At 38.8% G+C, this 21,161-nt stretch overlaps 2 protein-coding genes across 6 annotated transcripts in view; one reads left to right on the top strand and one right to left on the bottom strand.

Annotated features, from left to right (window-relative positions):
• The first annotated feature begins 3,191 nt into the window (after positions 1 to 3,191).
• Positions 3,192 to 9,107, top strand: Klhl34 (kelch like family member 34). Its single transcript, XM_047535714.1, has one exon. The coding sequence runs from the start codon at positions 3,855 to 3,857 to the stop codon at positions 5,790 to 5,792; it is 1,938 nt and encodes a 645-aa protein (XP_047391670.1). The 5' UTR covers positions 3,192 to 3,854; the 3' UTR covers positions 5,793 to 9,107.
• Positions 6,169 to 21,161, bottom strand: part of Cnksr2 (connector enhancer of kinase suppressor of Ras 2) — a 275,785-nt gene continuing 260,792 nt past the window's right edge. For 2 of the 5 annotated variants that reach the window (XM_047535710.1, XM_047535709.1), the window contains 2 exons: positions 11,188 to 11,384; positions 6,169 to 9,138 (listed from right to left, as the gene is read on the bottom strand). In XM_047535710.1, coding sequence (XP_047391666.1) covers positions 8,923 to 9,138; positions 11,188 to 11,384 — 413 coding nt within the window. In that variant the 3' untranslated portion in view covers positions 6,169 to 8,922. Of the gene's footprint in view, positions 9,139 to 11,187; positions 11,385 to 16,772; positions 18,681 to 21,161 lie in introns of those variants that run through there. The other 3 variants (XM_047535712.1, XM_047535711.1, XM_047535713.1) reach the window with 2 other exon arrangements.

Consider the following 21,161-nt stretch of genomic DNA (forward strand, 5'->3'; position numbering starts at 1 on the left):
CATCACTCATAATTACAACACACACACACACACACACACACACACACTCACACACCTTTTGTTTGAATTACATGTTACAAAGATAAAATATATCTCACATATATACATAAAAAATTGGCCTTGGGAAGAAGGTGAACATGGATTTTTTCCAACTGCATGCATGTTATTGTTTGCAATTATATTTTCATAATAAACTTCATGTGTCAATTTCTAATAATAGGCTTTCCATGGAGGTTGCCAGAAGCCATGTGTTGGAAGGAAGCAGGTTGGATTGAAAAGAGCCAGTAATGATAGAAAAACAAAGGACTACCCTGCCAAAAAACTGCATCCTAAATATCCAATAAGTAAAATTTAGAGTTTTGCGGTATTGAGAAAAGGTTCCCAATATTATCATTAAATAGTCTTTTTCTTCCTCAAAAGTGCATTACAATAGACAAATCTTAAAAACGTTATGCTAAGTGAAACAAATTAGTCACAAAAGATAATATATTATAATATTTATATGGAATGCCCAGAATACATAGAGGAACAAAAAGTAGATTAGTGATTGCTTAGAGCTTGGGGACTGGTGGTACAGGGAAATGACAGCAGAAGAGTATGGGATTTCTTTTTGAGGTGAAGAAAATATTCCAAAATTAGACTATGATGGGTACACAACTTTGGGAATATACCAAGAAAAACTAAACTGTAAACTTTAGATGGACAAATTCTATGGTAGGTTAATTATATCTTAATGCTGTTTATATATGTAAAAATATTTACAATGTCCATTATATCTGAAAATTTATACTTTTGGGTTTTTAAAAACATGTATAATTATGTTAACCAAATTCATATGTGACTCCCTAATGTGATGGTATTATCAATTATCCCTGTAAGGTGTTTTGTTATAGTAGCCTAAATGATCTAAGAAACCAATTTAAGACACACATCCTCCACAACTTAAAAACATACACTGAAATTTTATTCAGCATACTTAATATTGCACAGAAATTGAGATACTGGCACAACATAAACATTACTCAAAGACGATTATTTCCTTGAATTGACAGTTACATTTCTAAACAAGGTCTTATAAATACATCAAATATCAAAATGTCTTCAGTTAACATATTTCATCATATCCTCATTGGCAAAACAGGTTGGGCAAGTAACAAACACATACTTGTTATGTAGAACTGGATTTTTTATGTTAAAATGTAAAGTTTTTTATAGCATCTGAAGAGTGACATTTTGGATTTGACTGGAATTCAGTGATGGACAGTTCTGATGTGACAAGATCCAGTTTCTGGGTTAAAAATGTACTGTTCAAAAAAACACAATTAAATGGTTTTAAGTTGATAAGGTGATAATAGTATTTTATTACCCTGAAGAATTGGTTTAAAGAAACTGTGTTGCACTATTTTATTTTTATCATATACAAGGTCACATAATATAGTGGGGAGGGAACACTGGATTCTTGTCCAGATTTTGTAACTCAATATCCAAGACATCCAGACAAACCATACACTCTCTGGGGCTCATTTGTCACATTTGTTTAAAAAGAAAGTGGGTTTTGGAGGAAAAGGACAAGGTTTGGCTAAATGAACTAAAAAAGAATCCCTTCTAGCAAAATTCAATTGGGTTGAATAAAGGTCATTTAAATTCAAAATACAGATCTGTGCAGTGAACCTTACTGATATTTTACTTTTGAACCCAGAATTTTAATATTAGCCCCTACTCAAATCTCTACAAATAAATGCACTCTCTGAACTCATCGAATATTAGGAATTCATTATTGGAGCATTTTTAGCATCTGAAGTTTAAGGAAGCCCAGCCCCAGCCCCTGCCTGCACTTTGAAATTTAGCAATTTAAGTTATAATGCAGTTCCATTTTTGAAAGCAAAATTCTTTTTCTAATATTTTTATGCAGTTAAAGAATTTCTTCTAATTGGAGACCTTCTAAGTACTGGTGGCACACCAAGCAGGAAATGACAAGACATATCCCCCCCTATGAAATACAACCCCAATTTTCAGAAATACAAGTTATTTTATTCAGATACCTTTGAAAGATTCACCTAAAGCAGACTGCCAGAGGAATTGCACTAGAAAACAGAAAAATCAATTCTAGATGAAAGCAAACACACTGAAGCTTCCAAGTTGGCAAGAGAGATCAGTTATATCAATCATTTAGTTATTTAAGAGTAGGAAGCAGGAGATGGACAGACTCTCCTAATGTCTCAACATTGGGGTAGTTTTAGTCATCATTTCTGCACTGTTTCTTATAAAAATAACTTCACCGGGAGGAGCCCTCCCGAGAAACTGCAGCTCTAATGAGCTTTGCAATCTTCCTGCTCATTATGGCATTGAAGACGTAGCAACCAGTAATTAGATCAGAGCACGGAAAAACCGAGAGAGAACTAGAAAGAATTATTTCTTTTAGAGGAAGTGGTCAAAGAAAATCCAAGTCAGCTACAATTTCCTTGTCCATGTGGCAAAGGGATGGGTTGAGCAGGGTCCAAGAATGGAAAGGGAGAACTCAGCTGGGGTGGTAGAGCAGGGGTGGGAGCAAATTCCCAAACGGGGGAACAGGAAAAGAGGCATCCTGGAAGGTAAGACCTGCCTTGGGAAGGGTGCAGAGTAGGCCCAGTATCTCGCAAGCATGGGTGAGTTCAGGTGAGTAGAGTGTTATTTAGTGCCCCAGGCGGGAAGCCCTGAATTCGTCCGGAGACGTTCTCCGGGGTGTCTCCTTTGTGCACCGCTGCACGGCTGGGTGTTAGCGCGCAAAGTCGCTGCTTAATTCCCGCTCGCTCCGGACTAATTAGGGCCTCTTCAAAGCAGAAAGTTGAGCCAGAGGCTTCTTTCCCAGGCACAGGGGCACCGGAAGGTCGGCAGTCGTCCTGCCCAGCAGGGCGTCCCTTTCTGGACACCACCAGGCTGAGGCTCTCTGGAGACTCGTGCTTCACAGGAGCGTTCACTCCCTACCCATAACCATGGGACAGGGACACCTCTGGTGACTAGCGGCCGGTCAGGTCACCCGAATCAGGTCCCTGGTCCTGTTCGCTTTATCTTGGGCCCCCACCCTCTGTTCGCAGCCAGCAGTTGGGGCGAGGCGCGCCAGACAGGCCGAGGTGGCGCGCTATTCCTGTCACTGTGAGCTACCAGCATGTTATGTGCGGCGCCCAATCACGCCTTCAACCCGCCGCGCACCGCTCTGACCTGCGCCCCCCCGCCCCGCACCCGGCTCCTAATCCCCTAGGCCTTGATTTGATCCTCTGCGCAGAACAGACTCACCCCCCTCTACCCCGTAGCCAGTTGTCTCTGGCCCTCCCGGGTGCCCTCAGGACCCGTCCTACTTGTCCACAACCAGGAGGTCAGAGCCCTCGCCCCGCACTACCAGAACGCCCGCAGTCTGGCTGCATCTGCGTTTTGGGGCCGTCGGATATCCAGTACCTCCGCTGTCCACCTGCAGCTCGGCCCTTCCAGGTGATGGTGCGCGGCCACAGCCGCCCCTGGTGCGTAGGTGTGGGCTACCTAAATTGGGTCGGAGAGGGGGCTTTGAGCAACGCGCTGGCAGCTTCCGCAGCCGCTGAAACTAAGCCCCACATCTCCCGGAAGATTTCAAATTCAGCGTCCTCTGCTACTAGGGGCTTCTGGAAATGGTTCTCAGACCAGCTTTTCTCTGACAGGGGCACGGGGCGATCTGCGGACCTGGATGAAAGCGCCCTGGGCTTTAAGCTGAGCCGGCAAAAATGGGCCTCTTCTAGGGGCTTTGCCGTTCGCTCAGGGTCTTTGGAGGTTCCGTGCTCTGGGATGTCTCCAGCCGCGCCGGGCTGGCTCTATTCCTGGCTCGGCCGCTTCCCGCCCAGGGCATCATGAGTTACTTCCTGTCTTACTGCAAAGCTCACGGCGGCGCGCTGCTCACCGGCTACCAGGCCCTGCGCGCCGAGGGCTTCCTGTGCGACGTGACACTAGAGGCTGAGGGCAGCGAGTTCCCAGCGCACAGGTCCCTCCTTGCGTGCTCCAGCGATTACTTCAGAGCCCTGTTCAAGAGCCACACCCGAGAATCACGGGCGCGCGTGATCCACCTGCACGTGCCGTCCGCTGCCGGCCTGCAGCGCTTACTGGACTTTATCTATACTGCCTGGCTGCCTCTCTCCATGGACACAGTGGAGGACACTCTGGAGGCCGCCAGCTACCTGCAGGTCACCGAGGCCCTGGGGCTGTGTGGTCGCTACCTGGAGCGTCAGTTGGCCCCAGAGAACTGCTGCTTCACCGCCAACGTGGCGGCGCGCTTTGGCCTGGCGAATACGCTGGGCGCAGCTGAGCGCTGCATCGTGCACCACTTGCGTGAGCTGCTGGTGCTGGGCGTGGGGCCTGCGGGGCTGCTGGAACTCAATCCAGGATCCCTTAAGGTCGTACTAGGTGCACCCGACGTGGCACGGGTGCCCGAGGCCCGGCTGTTGGGCATGACGCTGGCCTGGCTGCGGCAGGAGCCGGCAGCAGAGCGCCTGGCGCACAGTGCTGAGCTGCTTGAACGTATACGTTTTGGCCTGGTGCCCGCTGAGGTCCTACGGCGCGTATATTCGGGCTCTGGCCTTGCCCTGCCCGCTCGGGTCAAGGGCCTCATCATCCAGGCCCTTAACTATCATATGGAACCCTCCCGCCAGCCGCTCCTACATTGCGAACAGACCAGCATCAGGAGTCCCCAGACCCGCATCTTGTTGGTTGGGGGTCGCAGGGCACGGGAGGTGGTGATAGAGGAGGTCGTAGTTCCACGGGCAGCAGCCAGGCAACCGGGCCCAGCAGCTGAACCCCAAGAGGAGGAGGAGGAAGAGGAAGAGATGGAGGAGGAAGAAAAGGAGTGGGAGCTCACCCAGGACGTAGTGGCCTTCGATGTATACAATCACCGTTGGCGCAGCCTCACGCGGCTGCCTGCACCATTGCTAGGGCACAGCGTGTGTACCGTGGGTAACTTTCTGTTTGTCTTGGGTGGGGAAACTTCTTCTGGCAACCCCTCCACTCCCCTGGCTGATAGCCCACGGGCAGTCACAGCCAAAGTGCACCGTTATGACCCGCGCTTCCACGCTTGGACAGCAGTGCCCGATATGAGAGAAGCGCGGACCTACTTCTGGTGCGGTGTGGTGGGCGAGTGTCTCCTGGCCGTAGGAGGCCTGGGAGCTGGTGGTGAAGCACTGGCCTCGGTGGAGATGTATGACCTGCGCAGGGACCGCTGGACTGCAGCTGCGTCACTGCCTCGGGCTCTGCATGGCCATGCAGGGGCCGTCGGAGACCGGGGTATTGTGTACATCTCTGGGGGCAAGGCAGGGAGAGGTGAGGGCGGCGCAAGTAGCCTCCGGGACTTGTATGCCCTGGGCCCTGGTGAGCAGATATGGAGCAAGAGGGCGCCCATGGGCACGGCCCGATTTGGGCACCACCTCGCGGTGCTGAGAGGTGCAGTGTTTGCCTTTCTGGGACGATATGAACCCTTCTCTGAGATCGAGCGCTATGACCCTGGTTCGGATCAGTGGACTCGGTTGAGGCCGCTGCCCTATGACCGGTTCTGCTATGGGCTGGCGGTGGTGGAGGAGACTGCGTTGCTGCTGGGCGGCCTCAAGTGGCGGGACTCGCGCCAGGTGCCTACCCGTAACGTGGTGGGTTACGACCTCGACCTGGACCGCTGGGAGGACATCAGCTGCGCGCTGCCCTGGGCCTGGAGCGGCCTGCAGTGCGCGGTGCTGCAGCTGACTGAGGGTGGGGACGAAGAGAGGGAGGAAGAGCCTGGAGAGGTGCTAGATTTAATGCTGGGTTAGTCTAGTCTCCGTCTTGGGAGGATGGAGGAAAAAGTCTTGCAATAGATGGGCTTTTCCAGAGTGGAACTGTGATAGCAGATCCGCTTCTGAAGGCTGAGGAGGTAAAAGAGGCATTGGCCAAAGGGAAACAGTTCCTCTTGAGCTGAGAATGGGAGACAGGAGAGGTCACGTGGAAGGATATGAATCAGCTTCAATGAGCTGGTCTTTTGAAAATAAAATGAGACCTTATTTTCCCTCTTAAAGTGTCACTAGATGCTAGGTGCCAGTTAATACCTTCATGCTCTCTCCCCCCATAAAAGGTCAAAAATGTTCACAAAGTTATACACAAACTCCAGAAAATTTTTGGCTATAAAAGCTGTAATAAATAGTCTTAGAAGATGGTATTATCTGAATAATAGTGAAGGGAAAGTGCCTTGGTTAAACAGTATGAAATCATTGTAGGGATAGCTATGATTTTATGATCCACAGCCATGGTTATAGTTCTACTCTGATAGTTCTATAAAAATAGGGATCTGAGGGGGAAAATCTCTAAGGAAGCACTTTCTTTGAGACAGTATCCTTGGTTAAATTTTTCCTTCCCTGGTCTCCACTTTTGTACTGGCTTTAGGCAGTTCATTGGTTTAAAGTCATATTTCAGCAACCCTTAGCAACAATAGTCTGTATTTTTTAAAAAAAATTAATAGTTTTTGGTGGATTCTCCCCACTTCCCCCAAAAGAATCACAGAGAAAGGAAAGAACAGTAAGTGAAGTTTTTCTTTTTGTGTAGGTAAGTAGGGAACCAGATTAGTTTTTCAAGGTCTCAGAGAAAATACTTGAAAGCTTAGGACAGGTGCTCCCTCTGACTTGTGCCAACAAGGAGGTGGCAAAATTGGATTTCTTAACTGGGGTGGTGGTATTGCTGGTGGCTGTGTGATTAGGTCACAAAGAAATGTGGAAAGGACTTTGCATGAATAAAGTAGTTGCTTTATGAGGATTCATTAAGAGCTGAATTTATTTGACTTCAGTTTACAATGGTGCCTCTCTCCTAGATTTGAAACTAATGCAATAAGTTGTACAGATATATAGTGTTAAAAGATCTCTTTCATGCTAGGCTAGCCACGAGTCTTGTAAAATTTCATTAGTTTAATTTTTACCATTTAAAACAACAGAGCTGACTTTACAAAAGTAGAAGCTGCTTAGTAGCAACAGAGCTAGTCTTCCCATCAACTGCTTGCTGTTTACAGGCCTTAACCTGGCCCCTGTTTACATGACACATCCATCAGGTACAAATAGTTTTAAGTGAACATACACATTTGGTCTAGTAAACATCAATAAGTCTAAACACCTGTAACAAGCACACTTCATTTTAGGACAAGAAGGGTTTTTTTTTGTTGTTGTTTGTACATATACAAAATCCCACAAATTTAATGTGCATCAATATCCATGCAGTAAATAAATGTTTTTACAAATAGAGTTTTTAAATGATAAAAATATTACACTGGACCCAAAATTCCATACAAACATTAATACATGATTTCTCATCCATTTTGACTAAATATAGGATTACTGAAAATGTGCTGTAGAAAGGCCACTCTCCTGTACAGTTGTGCAAAGTCTGCAAAACGATAGTGATTCAATGGTGGTTTCAAAAGCAAAGAAAAAATCCCCGCTGTGGAGTTTTACTTTCTCCTCTACAGCAAAAATATTCACTGGCATATATCTGAACTCTTAAAGATGTAAGTACATTCACTGAGCTGTACAGGCAACAGTATAAAGCTGATTAGAAGTAGATTTTAGGATATAGAATAGTAAAGGAGGGTCCCTTCCTCCTCCTGGAAAAAACAGCAAATTGTGACTTGTACGTTATGCAGCCAGACACTAAAAAGCAGCACAGTCATTTTCATGCTGTGATCACTTTCAAAAAACGAGACGCTTATAAATGGAAATATATGAAGAGGACTTTTTCATAGACTTCATCCACTCTATAGAACAATTCATGATGCTAGGAAAAACCTCTAAATTTGTTCTCTCATATAACTCAATGTAACATCTCTCTAACCATCACCCTTTTGCTCTTTAGGCGAGAAGTACATTTTTATTTTTAACATCGTATTCTCTATATAGCACACAGCCACCTAAAATTAAACATAGTTTACTTCCCTTCCTGAAGTATAATTACATAAGTTCAATTAGTGAACTGTGGGGTGGAACTGGAGACTAACTGGAAAGTTGATTCATTTCAGTTTATACCTTGTCATCTTTTAAGAGTTAAGATTTCAAAAACATGAGTTTGGGCTGAACTTATACGTATAGCTGTTAGCTGCCTTTCTGGGTGAGTTAAGTCTGTTTTAAAAAATCCATTCTTAAATTCTTCTGTACACAATCAGCATTTCATCACTACAAAAATAAATGAAGATTTAAACCAAGAAAATAAAGCAGCTCTATCTTCAATTTTGGTCTTAGTTACAAAAACATCTTACAAAGCTTTGCCCTGATAAACCATTAAGTGTTCTCATGGATTTGGAATAGTACTTCCATTAACCAGCTTTCACAAGTTAATAGACTATTAAGACGAATATTAGATACCTGAACTTTTCTTATGTCGATGCTCTTCTATTTTGCTTAACTCTTTGTATGCACACCTACATTTCACAAAAATAAAACTACAGCATTAAACTTTGTGCAATGTTTAAGAAAATTCTTAGGACATCTTAATAAATATAAAAAAGGTTTAAATTCTTTCCCACCCACAAGGATGTCTGCACCTGAAAAAATGTGATTTACGTTTGAAGTCTTGTTTATATAAAATTAACTTAGAGGGAGAAAAGATGACCTTAGATAGAAAACTGCCTTTTTGTGGCTTTACTACTTGAAGACCACCTGTATTCAGAATTGTTTTCAAAAGTTAATTTTAAGTCATTAAAGATAGTTGAGTTTGCACATGGTAAACATAAGCTGAGCACTGATTGCATATAAAATATACAAATGCTCATTAAAGACAGTGGTATTGTGACCATATATGGTTTGTTTCATATAGTTTGGTAACATTAAAGTATAGCTTGTCAAGTATCCTGCACATTGATATAAAAACTACCTTATATACTTGTTCAGAGTACCAGCAGGTACTAGATGGCCTGAAGGCTGAATGCACTTAAACATGCGTTTCGATGTAAGAATGAGTATGTGTTAGAGAGGAAGTAATTACATCTACTTCAGGAGAAATACTTAATGGGTCATTTGAGGTGGTGTTTTGACAGATATCCAAGAAAAGGTCGAGGTACATCTGCTTCCACTGTTGGAATTCTTTAGACGTCAAGTCTGGATTGTCTAGGACTTTATCAATAATGGCTACTTCCCCTTCTCTGGCCTGAAAAGCAAAGGAATTCAACTGTTACAATGGGGACAAGCCTTTATTCAAGTTTAAAACAGAAGGTTAATAGGCAAAAAATAATCCAAAAACTCCTAAAACAGCTTTGTTGTACTTACACTCACTATTTGGACTCAAATCCTAGTGTAATTTTTCTACTCCTGAGGTATACCTTGTATTGCCCACTATGATTTATTTTTTTCTCTTGGTTTCTCCTGTTGCCCATTGTTGCCTATGGAAACCTTCCTCATGCTTTAAGATCCAGTTTAAGAACCTTTCATTTCCTCAAATCTCCTTAAACACTTGGAAAAAGGTCTTCCTTCCTTCCTTCCCTCCTTCCTTCCTTCCTTTCTTCCCTCCCTCCCTTCCTTCCCTTCCTTCCTTCCTCCCCTCCTCCCTTCACTGCATATTGAACCCAGGACCTCACACATACTAGGCAAGTGCTCTACTACTGAGCTATATCCCCAATCCATAACCTATTAATTTTCCATGTGCAAAATTACAGGATTCTGTAGTTCATTTTTACAAATGAGGGTGTTTTCTTTTTCTTTCTTTTTTTTTCTTTTTCTTTTCTTGGTACCAGGGATTGAACTCAGGGGCACTAAACCACATCCTCAGCCCTATTTTATATTTTATTTAGACACAGGGTCTCACTGAGTTGCTTAGTGCCTCACCACTGCTGAGGCTGGCTTTGAATTTGCAATTCTCCTGCCTCAGTCTTCCGGGCTGCTGGGATTATAGGTGTGTGCCACTGGACCCAGCTTTGGGTATTTTCTTTATAGGGACTTTTTTATTATCTTTCTTTGTCCCAGAGAGTCAAGTACAGCAGCATGTACCTGATGCTTCATCAATACTTACTGAACTGAACATTGACAGTAGCTCATTCTTTGTCACAGGAAGAAAAAAAATTTTTCGGGGGGTTGTATAACATAGGAGAGGGAGAATATCTTTGGTGTAGGGCTGGCTGGTCACTGGAATTACTCTTATGAATATTATAGGCTTTCTATAAATCATGGTTTAAGTTACCAAAAGTCCATTAAGTTTTCCCATAGATTTGCAGTAACATTTGCAAGAATACCAATTAAAAGCTAATTGACTCTGAAAACATGGCTGCTTACTAACTGAAATTTTGTCAAAATAATTGATTTTCTTTTTTGTTTATCTCTTTGGTACTTACCTATATTTCAAAATTACAAAACCTTAACAGCATGCTATATGTGAAATACTTCTCAAAGCAGTCAGTGACCTTTTGCTTTTCAAATTATTGTGCTACATACTATGTATGGTAGTTGTTTTTGGTTTTGATTGTTCAAAGGGCCTGATCAGGTGGTTGGCATGGTATGCCTTCAACTCCAACCCTCTGCTCCCTGCCTCCATACACACAGTGAGAGGGGGCTCACTTATCTGTCCTTTCTCTCTAGTGCTCCCTTGTCCTTACCACCTCCTTCCCAGTCTGGGGTTGGCATAAGAAGGATGGGAACAATGAAAGCACTTTAAAGAAATGTATAATAGGAAAGTAATATGCGAGTTGAGAACTGATAGTGTAAATAGAATAATTATGTAATTTCTACATGGAACAGGAATCACTGTAGCTTCACTCCAAATGTGTTGTATGTAATTCATGCAAGAAATATTCACAAACTATCTTAAAACATTCTAGCATCAACTATTGGATTTTTCATGCATGCTGTATTTTTTAACAACTCTAATAATTATGCAAATGCATATTTATCTTAGGAATCAAAAGACTGAGGAATAATACTAGCCCTATATTTTTTTTGAAAAACATTTTAATTATACATCCTGTTTTCTCCTAGAACTAAGTCATATAATATTTCGTCAGTGTTTTGAGACTTTAAGGAAACCTTAACATGATTTCTTTATCAATAATACTTACTTAGACCAGCTCAGCTTCAATTTCTTACTGGGTATCTCTTTCATCCCCTAGTTTTCTATTTTGTATTGCTTGACTTATAGTATCTAGTCATCCACTTTCAGTTCAAGAATCAATCTCTTCAGAAAAATTTCTCTTTCTAATTAGTATCTTACCTTTAAAGTACTTTTGAGAATTCTCAGCCTGTGTAGTTTTTCATTCATTACAGGATCATTACATCTTTTAATAAATGACAGCTTGTATTCCATCTTGGTTGATATGCGATGTTCTCCTAGTGGTGACAGACTGGCTTGCTCCAGTGCCCTGTATAAATCTTGCAATGAATCTCCTAACTTTTCCTCCCTACTTTCACCTGTAATGTTAGACAGAGAGAAGGGTGGGGGGTGGAGAGGGAGAAAGAGAGATAAATCCACTGTAACAAACAATATTTGGTACTCTGAAAAATCTACTAAAAATCCAAACTATTTGAAAAACAGGATAATGAATGATTGGGAATGCAGTATAATATTTAAAAAACAACAACAAAAAAAATCCCCCCAAACACCCCATAGTTGCTAGTTACATTGGGTAATATTAGATTAGCTATGGGCAGCTAATTGTTTTAGAATGATTTAATGATAGGATTCTTTGATTACCAAATATTTTCTTGATAGCAAATAACCATACATATCTTAAATCCATTAAATTCAAAGAATTAGAGTACAAAAGGTATGCAACATGGAAATACTCTTGTACATAATTTAATTTTTTTAAAGACATCAGTGAATATCCCTTATAATTATACTGATAACCACAGAAATGCTGGTTAATAGAGCTTTCCTGGTTTATCAATACTGAATGAACTGATTTTCACATTTTTCTAGAGTTCATAAGATGAAATGGCATTCATTGGAATATGTTTGAATATAAAAATTTTCCAGTAGTTTTATAGATAATTAGGTCATAGTAATGCCTGGTGCATTTTAACTATTAATGACTAAATTGTCATCAATAATGTCTTAATTAAAATGAAACATGGGAATATATTTATATGCAGATATAAGGAAAAAATCTGGCATGTACTAAGAAAAGCTACTTAACATTTGTGCAGACATGGAAGAAAATAATCCAATTTTTTTGAGAAAAAGAGAATGGTTCAGGTACAGATTTTAGATAAAAAAATAAAACATTATTTTTTAATTACCTGAATGCTGATGTTATATCAATGATAAACATATCAATTTATTTATCATAATGATAACAAAGATGAACTAGGGATTTGCTTGTGGTGGTAGAGAGGGCTACATCATGTTTAACAGATAGTCAGATTTGAGATATAGTTATTGTATTGTCCAAAGGAGTAAACACGGGATGTTATTCTACCATGGTTCATGTGAATATTTTAGGCTTTCTGACACAGTCTCAAAAAGATTTCTAATTGTAATAATACTAGTTAACATTTATATGAGCCAGGAACTAGAGTAAATGCTAAACATTCATGATCCCATTTAATCCTCACAACAATACTAATAGTACATATAGTTGATCTTCACTTTATAGCAGGAAAGTACCTCATTCACGGTCATACTTCATAAGTGGTGGAGCTAGAATTCTAACTGGGCAGTATGCTCCATAAACATTGATTTTTAAGAAAATTCTATATTGGCATTTTTCAGGAATTATTTGAACTATGTATTTAACACTAGGTGCTAATTAATGAGACTCCCTTAAAATGTAGCATTCTATTTTTTTTTTAAATGAATATCTACAATAGCCCCCAATGCCCAAAAAATACAGCACCTTAATTTTAAGGGATCACCTTTAGGATCAAAAAGTAGTTTTATTTAAATTTCATATTTAACTCCTGGCTCTGCTACTGAGGTTAGCAACTAATGGTAGGTATGATCATTGAGTCTTTCCATTAGAAAATTCCTTCTTATCCATTAGCACATGTGATTATTAAGTTCTCAATAATGAATTTTAACTCACTAACCATGTATCTAAGTTAGAATTATTATTTGAAAATACAAAAATCCATTTAAATAACAGCTTTTAAAATTTTGTTAGCTCATCCTTCAATGTTTTCAACAGCTACAGGCTTTTGATGGATGGATAAATGAAAGACTACAAAAAGGAGGGAGTGCTTTGTGGGTTAAAAGCATGATGGATGCAATGAGATTTTTAAATTAAGAATGCTTTGGAACGAGGAAGGCAGAAAATCATTGGTCATTTAGAATAACTAAATAGAGTTGTAAAAACAAGGACGCACTTAAAGAGAATAATTCCATTTCATAATGTCATAGGCCAGGAAAGGATCCCAAGGAATTATCCAGTAGTTATCATCCTTTTTGCCTTAAGGCAACACTACATCTAAAGCCAGATTTAATTTCATAGAGTAGAGGGTGGAGTAGAAATGGGAGGCTTACCAGATGAGATAATATTATAGTAGTTAACAGGTAGCCTAATGTCTTATCATTTTTTCAGGAGTAGAAAGAAGGTGATGGGAAAAAGGGGTTCAGATTTTAGTGTTAGGATTTAAGGGAAGCAAAAGTATTTTTTACATAGCAAATTTTCATTTTAAGAATAATTTTCTCCATATTACCTAACACTTTAGTATGTATGTGTGTGTGTATTTTAATTTGACCCAGGTTTCTTTTTCCCTTACCCTTAGCATTGTGAAATACTGGGGCAGATAACTGATTTTTGTAAAGTTTCAGTGTAGTATTACTTTAAGTAGAATTAATGAAGCTTTAGTATAAAATTATATATATATATATATATAGAGAGAGAGCTATTAAAAAATAAAAACTGAAAGTTTTTCCCCCCTTCTTGATGTTATGGGAGAGAAAAGCATTCACTCAAAAGACAACATAATTCTACACAGAATCTGGTTTGATAGCTGTAAGAATTGAGTATGGATTTATCTCTGGGCAGCACATTTGAACGAAGAATCACAATGAGACGGAACACAGGAACATTTCTAAGGTAATGACATAGTGTGGCTCCTATCAGAGATAAGAAAGGCCCCCTCCATCCCCTACACATCATACACATATGCAACACTGCACAAGACACAGTAGTGGGATGAGTAAGGATGAGGGACTGAGATGCCAGGCTACCACGAAATACCACCAATTTTTTAACATTTTGAGACTGGACAAAGAGTCCTTTTATTTTCAAAGGATTGGGGTGAGGGGCAGAGTCACATTATAAATCTCATTCACTGTGCTCAACAGTCAAAACAACACAGAACTCAACATTCAAGACAAAAACAGACCTTTATTTTCTTTTATAATTTTCAATTGGTTTCCTTGATTTTTCTCAGATGGATACCAATTAAGTCATTTGGGGCTATTGTTGCAACTGAAAATATGAAAGCACCTTTATTTTCTTCTCTTTTTGCCCTCGTCTTCTTCATCTCCTCATTTCTTTTCAGGCTTCTCTTTCTTTTCAACCCTTGCTTTCTTCTTTTAGAAGAGGCTTGCTTTGGACGAGGAGGCAAGCACTTGGTGAGGTCTGCTTCCCAACTGACTTTCTTTTCAATGTGCCAGTTCAGCCATTGGAACACTGGCTGAAAACCAGCTCTTTTGCAATTTGAATGAATGTTTTCTGAAAGTTGGCAAAGTTTAGACCACATTCAAATCATAGGACATATATAGGAACCTTCTGCGATTCCTAATAAGGAAGTGGATCACTATTGTAATGACATTTTAATCTGTATCTAATTTATTCAAGAAATCCAGGCCTATGCAAGAATACATTTTTCCAAAATTATATTTACATTTATAACATGTAAATTAACCCTGTGTGAGATCACACATTTTTATTCCAAATTTCATTAAAGCAGAGAGCACACAGGAAATTTCCTTTCCTTTATAAAATTTCATCAACTGATAGATTTGAGGATCACAACTGAGGGATTCTGTGCCAAGGGAGGGTCATTTCTGACTGTGTTGTACTTGACAGGGGTGAAAGAAATATAGATCCTCTTTACTATTTCTTTTATATTCTGCTCCACTAAGAAATAATGTGAATCTAGGAATGTAGTGGGTATCAAAACACTTCATTGTGTGGTTTTTACAGGTTGCATATCATCTCTAGGTAGTGAAAAAGAAAAGCCCCAAGAAAAGATTAACTAAAAAAAATACTATTTTGTTGGAACCTCTTACAAACTGCTTATGAGATGATGATAATAAATTTTAAAAATACCACAAAGTCTTTGGTTGATGTGTTTCTTTATATTCAGGCTCAGTGGTTTCCCAAGCATTTTTTTTGATTGTGCACCCTTACCAGTTAAATCAATCTGTCACTGACAACTTATGTACATGTATTACTCTATATTAATAGATATATAAAACATATACAGAAAAGAAATTCAAAAGAGATATAAACCCCAAGGAGAAATTCCAATGATTTTCTTCCTGTGCTTCAATAGAACCCTGTATACTCTTTTTCAGAGACCTATATCTGTGTGATTTTCCCATGAGTGAAATTTGTGTCATTCGTGTCTGAACTTCCCATTCTCTACCTGGCACAGTGCTTTGTGCACTCAACAAATCCAAATGCAGTGATGGTTTTCTCTATACACAAAGTACTCCAAAGAACGTAGCCTATTAGGTCACTATGTAATTATTAGGAAGGTCTATTGTGTAATATTGTACATGTCTCTTTGGTGAAAAGTAAGGAGAGAAGAATGAAAAAACCTTAGTGACTCGAAATTTCATTCTGGTGTCTTCTTCATTTCCCTGACCCTGAAATGGCAATGTTGAAAGAGAGTAAAATATGAAAATGAAATCAGCAAGCATACTAGTTGGGCTCTTGAGGAACTAAAACAACAATAGTTAATGGCTTCTAGTATGTGTTTCAGAAGGGAATTGTGCTCTTTTAAAATTGGACAATGATCTCCTCGTGGAAAAAGTTGTTCTTTCCACAACACAGCTGTGTAATGAGCACAGAAGGTTGGGAAAGGTTAAATCACAAATGGGAGGGAAGGCTGGACATAGTAGTATTAGTCACCAGTCAAATCTGAGAGGCATTTGTTACAACTCTGTGGTTGTAACCACAGAGTACTTTAAGTCTTCCAGGCTAATGATATCAAGTATGCAGAACACTATTCTTGTCACAAAGGGCAATTAGCATTTGCATTGAGACCACAGGAATATTTTCTATGAATACTAATTCAGTAGCATGCTACAAAGAACTTACTTATGTGTAAGGTGACAATTAACCTTTTAATGGATTTAATGTCTTTGTAGGTTTTTTGATAAAGATGATTAACTACTGAAGGTTTTATGCTATAATTTAAATTGTTGTATAACTAAATGCTAGCTGTCTTAATTCATGCTTTTATATAACTCAACTAGTTATGTCTAACACTGTACAACAGTGGAGAAGGGAGGGCAGAAAAAAGTGTAAGATTTAAAAAGTTAGCTTTTAGTTCTCCCTCTGTAATCAATTACCTGTTTCATAATTAGAAACATTTATTTATTTTCTTTTAGGCAAAATAACAATACCCAACCATTACTATTAGGTAGTAATTTCTCTGATGGGAAAAACTGATTTTAGTGAAGAAAAATCCCTCCATCCCTTCTTTTAAAAGGACAGTTTGAATGACTCTACCAACATTGCTAAGTGGTTTTTTTTTTTTTAAAGAATGGGTACAGACCATATTTATAAGAATGACAAGGTATTTCACAAAAATCAAGTATGGTCTGTGTTCATGTCTGTCAATTCTATTACAACAGCAAAGATTACTTCCATACAAATGTGAGGAAAGAGAGAGAGCTAAAGTTTATTCTACACTTCTTTCTCTGAGCATGTAATTTCTGCCAAATTATGTAATTTAATAACAAATATATGTCTGTGGTCAAATTTAGGACACTACAATAGATTTTAAGACAAATAGTTCAGATGGCAAAACCTGATGTCTTTAGTATTGATTTATTGACCCAAAAAAGGGAAGGTTCTTTGAAGGACAATCACAAGCATAAATGGCAGTCTAGATTTATCCACAGAAATTAGAAAATTTAAACAATAGACAGGGAGGTCAAGGTGCCTCACTCTTCCCAGGAATTCATAATTGGGACAGTTAAAAACCCAAGCTAAGGGATGATTATATTTGAAAATTAAGGAAGAATCACCACATTCCTTAATGAAAAAAAAACTAAGATTCTTCAGATCATAAAATTTTACTATGACTTAAACAGGGAGAATGACCCAAGACAATTCCATTAATATTAAATGCCAATAAAATGCTTTTTGATGGAATTCTACATACCAGAACCGTCATCTTTTAGATATATTTTAAAAACACATTAAAATGGTTAGAGCACAGAGGCAATTGTAAGGCAGATAAATGTGATTTTATTCACAACACAAATTCCATTTGTGAGAAAGAAGCATAGATCACTTCTTTTTAGAAAGATATTTACTATCAAGCATACTTAGCAAATTATTTAGCTATCTAAAAAGATCTGATACCAACTGGTCATATTTTTATTTTTAAGTAATTTATATTTTTACAGGTATTCACATTATGCAATACCACACACTGCAGCAACAGGAAGAAAAAAAACATTTAAAAATACAATGTTAAATTTCTGTTCATTGCACAGAATGAAATATCCATTAATTAGCATTGAAATTATTACAGTGTATCTATCCAACTAAAGGAAATTTCACATCCACCACAAGAAAATTAAGCACTATTGAGTTATAGGTGTCCCATTACATAATATTAAATAATATCTGAAGGTAGTTTGAAAGACATCCAGACAAAATACTTTTCAAAAATGAAAACCACAGCCTATAGATTTAGAATATTTTACAGAAAAGAATAGCTCATGCCTGTCCTAAGAGGCAACACCACTTGTATACAAGTGCCAAGAAATACGGAGAAAGTTAGGATTTTAGCTGAGGAATCTAATAAAGCCTGGTATAAGGAATTTCCTTCATTAGTGTCACTAAAAGCAGTCTTTGTGTTGCACCTGAATACATTTTGTAATAGAATGAACATATTAAGTTTCAGAGCAGGTTGTGTATACCTTGCCTTAATAGATTACACTTAATTTAGTACAATACAGCACGTAAAGTTTTAAAAATGCAAAATACACTTAATACAGAATTTGTTTTCTCTGCTTTGCCTTAAAGAAGCCACCGAAGAGTCCATTAAACAGCCAGGATTTTCTAGTTATTGGAGCTGATCCCTCTCATTTCCTGGTGTCAGGAGAACACAACTGAGGTGTCACCACACAGAGCCCTTTCCCAGTCAAGACCCTTTCCCCTTCTGTTCTCCCACAGAAAGGGCAGTTTTCTCTTACTGTGCTCCATCTTGATTGGCTTTGATCTTATGCTAGTCCCACTGTAGATAGCTCGCATTCTTCTTAAGAGTGGCCTGCCCCTTTTAATATCCCTGTAGGAAGGCCCCCAATCCAAAAACAATTGATGATCTAAGCTTTTTACAAGTCTGTTTTCTGTTATAAACAGCAAGGACGAGGCCATTTTAGTTGCTTGCAAGAGGTTGATGTTGAGTCTGCGCCGTGCCGACTCTCTCCGATCTAAATTCTCTAAACATTAGCTTATCAATCTGTGAGTCCAATGGGTTGAGTGCCAACAGAAGTGGATCCGATTTGGCATGGAGAGGTTCTACCAACTCTCGCAGTGTATTAGCCTAATATGATAAAGCAGTGATACAATATGATGAAAGACCTGCGAGTGCCATTATTCCAAAGCATATTAGTATTTGTATTAGAAATACCATCATGCAATACCCATGAGGAAAAAATAGAAAAATATGGCTAGAACTGCATATGGTTTTAATGCCATAATGTCTTTCTGTTGGCATGCAAGTCTATGTGGTCATAAATGAGACACTTTTTGTTTTAGTTTGGTTGTTTGAAATGCCAATCTTCCAAATACACACAATAACAAACATAAGAATTTTTCCACCTCTAAACTTGTATAGGCACATCTACAATTTTAATCAGAAAAGCCTATGTTAAAATGATTAGTCTTTTAAATATTAAAATATATTTCTATACAAGAGCTTTCCTCTAATTCATCCAATCAACAAATATGAGGAAAGGTTTTCTGGTCTTCTGAGATAAATGTTATCATGACCTAATCAGTGAGATAGTAAAATAGCCTAGCTAGTATCACTCTGATAAGGAGGCCTCATGCTAAACCATATAAGTAAAGAGAAATGAAAAGTTATAACAGAGTAGATGTGATGAAGGGTGATTTTACACCTGAGCATAAGCCACATACCAAGGAGTTAAGAAATTAGAAGAGAATGAAGTTTCCAAATAACCTGAAAAATTTTGAAAAAATAAATTGCAGTCTCTCTCAGTTAATCTTATTTTGGATCTTGAGGAATACAAGTATCATCAGAAGGCACAAATTGGCAATATTTTTTATCTCTAGTCTAGGGCTGAATTTTATGTGCAACATCCTTTGATATTTTTTGAGTTATACACAGAAGAAGAAACAAATCAAGAGAGGAAACCAAGAAAGCGTAGTGTCCATGATTATTTTCTTAGAAAAGGGGGACGAGCATGTGTTGCCTATAACACTGGTACCGAGAAAATGAGATGCATCAGAGTTCAGGTATGAGCAGAAACTCATACCTGCTTATCACATCATTCTGTTTGTGCAGAAAAGGGGCTGAGAACTAAGTCATCTTCATATGTACGTCAAATGAAATAAAATACAATACCTCATTTTTTGAAGATTATAATACTGGAAAGCTAGCTATAGCTTTTACCAACTTATTCCATAAGGTCATGGAATTTCAAATAGCAAAAACAGAAAATCTAACCTTGGGCATAAGGTCATTTCTAAATTTAAATTTTACTTAATTTATCTATGCAATTCAAACATTCTGTAGGTTGTTTTAAACACATCCCTCATTTTCCTGCAGAAACAATGTTACATAATACTACTGCATTCCCTAATGCTCAGTTGACCCTGGTATTCAAGTTGGACTTAGACTTCTATCATTGTTTCTATAGGATTGCTGAATGTTATTCTAAGAGAATGGAAACACCTCAGTTTAGCCCCTTGCCAGAGTGCAGGATGGTGAAGAAGAATCACTATTTTAAACCAGTTACAGCTAGCTACTCATCTCTGTGTATATTAGCAGAAGAGAAGATAATTTCCCTAGGGCAAGGTATCTTTTTCAAGTAGTAGTGGTCAGTACCACCGGCAACAGAATCTTGGGTGGGATGAGGTCTGTTTGCTAATCATAAATTTCTGGGTTCTTACCCCTCATCTACTGAATCAGAATTTCTGGATATGCAACTCAGTAATCTGCATTTTGAACTAGCAATCCAGGTGATTCTTATGGCCACTGCAGTATGAGATATCCTGCTTCAGGTCTGTCACATCCGGATGGGTCACCCAATGGGTAGGGCTGTTTGAAGTAACCTCCAATTGTACTGCACATACAAATAGTTTCTAAGTCAGAAGCCCTGACGTTGGGGACTTCAGATAGCATTTTACTTTTAATGTTATCTGAAGTCCCAAACAAAACATTTTATCATACGTAACATTGTATCACAGTTACAAACAAGGTTTTTGATGGGGAATCTGATGGAAATATCTTGGTCTACTGAAATCATAGCAAAATGAAGAGGCCTTGGTAAAGGTAAACAGCTTGAATAAATTATTTCAAGTTAAACTTTTATGTAAGGTTAAATAATTCCTATTTATTTTTTAGACAAAACGAACAACTACAAAGATAGTCCTAGACTCAACCCCACTGAATCAACAGTATGTTCAGATAAATGCATTATATATTTAAGGTAAGAATGCATTGGCAAGCCAGGTAGACAGAGGCAAGGGCAGAAAGTGCTGCTAGTATATGGTTACTCTATAAGAAATCTCTAAAACACAAAAACAAATGCGCTTCACAATGATCTGTATGTCATCAAAGTCTATTTTTGACTTCTGTGACTCTCATATTTATGTTTTAATTTTTTGCATGTGTCTTTTAGATTCTCAACACTGTTTCCTTTTCTCTTCCTTTGTGTTTTCATTGAGTTTTCTGTTTCTTTGTGTCTGATTCCATTTCTACCTTCCTCCTTTATAGGTGACATCTTCATTTATCCTCACTCAATAGTCCAAATATTCAAATCAGTTAAAATTATTTATT

Source organism: Sciurus carolinensis, chromosome X, assembly GCF_902686445.1.
Source record: "Sciurus carolinensis chromosome X, mSciCar1.2, whole genome shotgun sequence".
In the NCBI taxonomy this organism is placed as follows: Eukaryota; Metazoa; Chordata; class Mammalia; order Rodentia; family Sciuridae; genus Sciurus; species Sciurus carolinensis.

Excerpts from the sequence above, each read along its gene's own strand:
- Klhl34 (XM_047535714.1), top strand. The coding sequence starts at position 3,855 with ATGAGTTACTTCCTGTCTTACTGCAAAGCTCACGGCGGCGCGCTGCTC.